The sequence below is a fragment of the Tupaia chinensis genome, unplaced genomic scaffold (assembly GCF_000334495.1).
Source record: "Tupaia chinensis unplaced genomic scaffold, TupChi_1.0 Scaffold000559_1, whole genome shotgun sequence".
NCBI classification, from domain to species: domain Eukaryota; kingdom Metazoa; phylum Chordata; class Mammalia; order Scandentia; family Tupaiidae; genus Tupaia; species Tupaia belangeri.
This window is the reverse complement of record NW_006160071.1, coordinates 136,729-142,371: the sequence shown is the minus strand read 5'-3', so window position 1 is coordinate 142,371 and position 5,643 is coordinate 136,729. Positions and strand designations below refer to the sequence as shown.

Sequence of the window (5,643 nt, the reverse complement as noted above, 5' to 3'; positions counted from 1 at the left end):
CAGGGCTGAAAGGTATTCTTTATTTTAGGGTTGGAAACAGGATAAAGGAGAAAGAAAGATACTTTTGTTAGTTGCCGCTGACGTACCATCGGAAGAACATCCTGGGGAAAGAAGGAGTGTGTTGGAGAGGGTGGGGACCGCAAACCTAGGTCCTGGAGGCCTGGACGACTGGGTCGCAGAGGTAGACAGGGCCGACTCACGTGCGACGGAGGCTGGGAGGCCTGGACCCCCGGGCCTGAGAGAGGAGGGGCTGGGAGCTTGGACCCCCGGGGCTGAGGGACAGTTGGATGCTGGGATTCACCTGGGGTCCCGGGGCTCACCACACTAGCAAGGTCGCAGTTGCGGACGCAACGGCCGCAGCCGCCGCGATCAGGCCCCGGGTCAAGGCGTCGGGCCTGGCCAGCAGCGCGCCCAGGCTCGGCTCCCAGGGCTCGATCAGCTCCGCGTCCCGTGGCGCCCAGCGCAGCACCTCTCGGAACGCGATCTGGAGCTCGGTCTCCCCGCGCGGGGGCGGGCCCGTCACTGCGGGGGCGCGCGCGTCAGCCGGGCACGAGCTCGGCCCTGCGCAGCCCGGTCCCTCGCGTCACCCGGTCCCTGGCGCCGCCCGCACCGTTAAGAAAGAAGTAGAGGCGCGCTAGGAGGCGCTGGTCGTGCTTGATCACGCATGAGAAGGTCCCGCGGTGCCTGGGCTGCACCGGCCGGATCCGCGCCACGTATCCGTGGGCCCGCGGCACATTTCGGAAGTAGGACGTATCCTGTGTCCGGAGCTGCGAGACGCACGGGCTGAAGCGGCGGGAGGAGCGGGGCCCTTCACGCATAGCCCCGCCTCCTGAGCCTCCTCGCCTGAAGCCCGCCCTTTCCACGTACTGCCCAAACCGTGGTCACCCCAGCCGCCGCTTAGGCTGAGTCTTGCCCCCCGCCCCAAATGCTGGGACGCTCCCCTCTCTGCATGAAGACCCGGCTGTCCGAAGTCCCGCCCTGCGCACACTGCCGTCGACCCTCACGCCCGCCCCGCCCCACTCACAGCACCTGCGAACTTCCAGGAGTAGGTGATCTCCTCTGGCAGCGGGAAGTTCACGGCGCAGGAAAACAGGGCCTGATCGCCCCGAGTTACCGTCACATCCTGCACTGGGGGTGCGGGCTCCAGGTCACATCCCAGGCCTGGCCGCAGGTCAGGGCCCTCGCCCTTGCAGGCCCTCCCCTCACCTGGGCAGTCCAGCGGGAGGTCGCAGACCGTGGAGAAGCAGCCGCGGCAGTGGAAGCGCCGCGCGACCTCCTGGAGTCCTGTGGGACGCTACGCTGAGTCTGGGGTCCTTCTGCCCCCGCCCCGCCCCCTCGGCCCCTGAGGTCTCTTAAGGCCAGGTAGACGCAGCACCCCTTCTCTGCGCCCGCGGCTCACCGCTCCCACCCTCTAGAACTGCGATTGGCTTGTTCGGCTCTTGGACCCACAAAGCTAGGAGGGTTTGAGCAATTCTTGGTTTACTTTTCTCCCGGCTCACTGGCTTCCTTGGGCCGACGCCCACCCACACTTGAAGTCCCAGGTTCCGGCCAAGACCACCTCCCTTCCAGGTAATACCTAGTTTTGGCTGAAGTCCTTACCGCAGGGAGGGATGCAGGCCTGGACTGCGGAGAGAGGGGAAGCGTTACTGGCCTGGAGGTAGAGGGCGAGACCCACCCCCAACCCCAGCTCCCCTACAGGTGCTACCTAGCCCCATTCCTCCGAGGGGTAGTCTCCCGGAGGTGGTCAGACACCCGCCTGCTGCTCGCCAGTCATAGCTGGGCTGGCACACACCTGCAGCATGCTCTTGGAGGCCACAGGGCCTAGGCTGTCCTTGGGGCTCGGGAAGGGACCTCATCAGTCACGCAGGTGTGGCCAGGCTAGCAGTCCCCTGGGATGGCCCAGTTGGCCAGGAACGCGTTCAGAGCGCACAGGACCAGACACAGAAATGAGTAGGGTCAGGACCATCCTTGGAGCAGCCCTAACTGGGCAGGAACCCTTCTGTAGAAGGTGCAGGCAGCTTGACCCAGGCAGGCAAGAGGCAGTGTCCAGAGACGCCCCAAAGGGCTGCGGCTCAGAGTTCAGGACAGTGGATGGAGGGAGGGATGGGTCTCAGGAGTGGGATTCCCAGCGGCGTGTGGGGAGAGGTGGTGGGTCTCTTTTACCTCCTTTGAGCCGTGCAATGACCTCCTTCATTTTCTCTGCAGCATCACGGAAGGCGACCTCATAGGAACCTGGAGTGCAGAGCCTGGAGTGGAGCAGAGGCTCCTCCTCCAGGGCTGACCCAGCTTCACAGGGGCTCCACCCCTGCTGGCTCTCTCACCTCCTCCCAGTCACCTCCTCCCTGTCTTTCCAGAAGGCTGGGCAGGCCCCATGCTGAGTCTCTCTAGGACAGAGTCTCCCCCCATCACACTTACCTTCTGGGGGGGTAGAGATCAAATTCCCCACGAAGGCCTGCTAGGCCCAGCTTGGTTCAGCCTGGTCCCTCTTCTCTGGGCCATCCCCCCTGCCCTTTCATGTTTCTTGACATGAAAAGAACCACCACGCCAGCACTGCAGGGCCTTTGCATGTGCTGGATTCGTTTATTCATTTGTTTTTGGCATACCTTTATCCGTCATGTCCTATCCCTCAAATGCCACCTCCTTAGGGGTGCTCCATCACCACAGATGAACCCAGTCGAGCTTCCTGTTTTCGTTTTTCACCCCGCCTCACTCATTTGTTCACACTCTCTCAGGTTTGCAGTCACACATACCTGTATAAATATAGGGCGGTCACTGAATCTGTCGCCTGAGAAAATAAATGTATCTTTGGGGTTGAGTCCTCAGGCTCTAAGTAGGGCCCTGAGTCTTGGAAAGTGCTCCAGAAATATGTGCAGAATGAATTCCAGCGTCCAGCTGGAACTGCACCCCAGCGCTGGTGGCCTGCAGCCCAGAGGCAGCCCTTGGATGTGTTACAGTTGGCCTGGTCAGCGTTAAAAAAATATTTTAAATAATTATTTATTTTACTTATTATTTTTTCGAGAGGTTTTTGCTATAGGGTGCATGTGCTTGCCAGAAAGACAGAGAGAGACACAGGGAGACAGAAAGTGAGAAATCACCCCCCCAGGGGGGATGGCCATGCCGCAAAACCTTCTCCTCCATTCTCCTCTTGGGATCTTGGGCACGCATGCACACACACCTGGCATGAGTTTAAGTCGCCGGGTCCGGGACTCAAACCGCAGTCGACTATGTGGGAGTCCAGCGACATAGCCATTACGCTAACTGCTGATCCCACTTACTATTTTTTTAAGTTGGCCAGAGACAGATAGACAGAGAAAAGGAAAGTGAGAAAGCAAGCCACCAGGTCTAACACTGGAACCGTGGTTGGCCATGTGGGAGTCCAGCGCCTTAACCACCATGCCACCTGCCAACCTGGAAAGGGTTTAAATAATGTGGACCAGTTGCCAATATAGAAAACTTAAGAAAGTCACAGAAAATGTTCAGCATCTCTTTTAAAAAAATAAAAAAGAAGAGAGAAAGAGAAAGAAAGGAAGACCCGGAAGGCTGAGATGGCCCCTCTGGCTGGTATCTCCAGCATATCTACAGACTGAAGTTGGCCAGCGCTTCTCGCGTGCCCTCTGAGCTGCCCAGGCGCCACAACTCCTCACAGTCCCAGCTTCGATTCGCTTCTGTGCCTTTGTTGTACATGCTCTGTCCCGTAGGTGTTTGGATTTTGACCATCATAATGGCCTCCAAACTGTAAGGTTTTGTAACTTTTCCCAGTGGGGAGAGAGGCCGGGAAGGATAGAAGGATAGGGAGGTGTGGACCAATAGGGACGATTTCAGGTAAGAACAATGCCTAGCCTTATCAAGCACAGTCGGAGGATGCAGAGGATGCGGTTAACTGCGTACTACTGGTCTCAGAGTAGCTAAAGGGAGATTTCAGTATTTCCAGCATGGAGGAAGGCCACTGGCTGATGAAGGACACATGACTGCCTGACCTAGTCCCTACACAGGTATCCATGTACCGGAAAATCAGCCGTGCCCCAAGATAGGGACAATTAATATGTGCTGGTTTTAAAATAAAAAAGAGAATGATGAAAGAAAGATCTTCAGGGAAAGCCCCACAGAACAAAGGTGAAGCCCTGTGGTTTGAATCCTGGCCCTGGCACCTTGAAATATATGCTGGGCATGCATGTGCAGGCTCTAAATCCCAGTGACGGAGAAATGGAGGAAAAAGGATTGCAGTATGATCCCACTCCATGGGGTGTTGTCTCTCTCTCTGGTGAATGCCTGTGTTCTCTGACAATTAAAATTTTAAAAATAAATAAATAAAAAGGAAGAAAGGAAAAGGAAAAAAAATCAGTGGGAAAAATAAAAAAAGAGAGACAGCCCATCCCTCTTTCTGGTGGTATAATCAGGCAAGACCCAGTTGTCCTCATGGCCTCCCTTCCCTTCCCTCTCTCTGACACCCCCCGGGTCCAGTCCATCTCCAAAAATCTCTTAGGTTATCTTTTCTGACCAGCTGAGCTCTCACTTCCCCATCTGGAAAGCGAGGCTGTAGACCGCACTTCCCAGGGCTGGCCAGCACGTCCTTTAGAACCGGGAATGTCCAGAGCCCGGCCTGGCAGGCACAGCCCCTCCCACAGGACGCACAGTCACGCCCCCCCCTCCCTCTCCGGTCCTCACACCCCAAGCCCTCTCAGGCCTCCTCCTGGCTCACCGATCATGACGGATGACGACCGGCCTGTGCCAGCACACACTGGCTTCTCACTAGTCACCCTGCATCTGCCCTGGCCCCACGTGGCTGCCAGAGGGATCTTGTTGAATCTTAAATCCCATCTCTCTTAAATCCCCCAATCTCAAAAGCAAAAGACAAGGGCCTTTTTTTCCCAAGGGCCTACAAAGCGTGTTTCTGGGCAGGCACACCATCGCCTGGGAACTTGATAGCAATGTCCACCTCAGACCCTATCAGACCTACACACCAGAAGCAGGGCCGGGCGCACGCCCACTCACACTGGGGCTGGAGGCCCATGGGACAGTGTCACCACTGCTGCCGACGTCTCTGCCCCGGCCCCACTGGCCCCAGGGCTGTGCGCTGTCCCTTCCCCAGCCTGCAATTCTCTCCCCGGATGATGTCCGGGTGCCCGCTGTCGCCTTGTTCAGGTCTTTGCTCAACTGCACCTTCTCGCTTCCACCTCCTTTGACCGGCCGATTTGAAATGATCACCCCTCCGCTTTGCTGTCTTCCTCTACAGAACAGCTCAACTCTCTACTGCATACTGTACACAAAACTATAAAGGCACTGTGATACTCCAAGTGCCGTGGTTCCAGTGCCTCCCGGCCCCAATTTACTTGTTAGACCTCGGCAGCACGGTGCCATAGTAAAGGGATGCTTCTCACCTCCATGGTGTGGAAAGGGAGGGCCTTTGGGAGTGACCAGGCTGGGGCCCCTGTGACTGACTTGGTGTGTTCATCACATGACCCAGGCACACTGAACACAGACATGCACTCCTACACTCATGGCATTTCATCCTGATGGCCTTGGGACCAACCCCCGCCCCCCCCCACACACACACCAAGAAAACCCACCAAACATGGCCCAGGACCTTGGCCTCCAAATCAGCAGCTGAATAAACCTTTTTTTTTTTTTTTTTTTTTTTTGTGT

General features: G+C 57.0%; 1 protein-coding gene across 5 annotated transcripts in view; it reads right to left on the bottom strand.

Moving 5' to 3' along the window:
- Positions 1 to 5,643, bottom strand: part of SPACA6 (sperm acrosome associated 6) — an 18,468-nt gene continuing 12,825 nt past the window's right edge. Inside the window, exons 3-9 of one of the 5 annotated variants that reach the window (XM_006157732.3) lie at positions 2,164 to 2,232; positions 1,600 to 1,623; positions 1,207 to 1,284; positions 1,025 to 1,128; positions 611 to 767; positions 321 to 522; positions 1 to 101 (exon numbers count right to left, since the gene is read on the bottom strand). In XM_006157732.3, coding sequence (XP_006157794.1) covers positions 68 to 101; positions 321 to 522; positions 611 to 767; positions 1,025 to 1,128; positions 1,207 to 1,284; positions 1,600 to 1,623; positions 2,164 to 2,232 — 668 coding nt within the window. In that variant the 3' untranslated portion in view covers positions 1 to 67. Of the gene's footprint in view, positions 102 to 320; positions 784 to 1,024; positions 1,285 to 1,599; positions 1,624 to 2,163; positions 2,233 to 5,643 lie in introns of those variants that run through there. The other 4 variants (XM_027775392.1, XM_027775391.1, XM_014591318.2 and 1 more) reach the window with 4 other exon arrangements.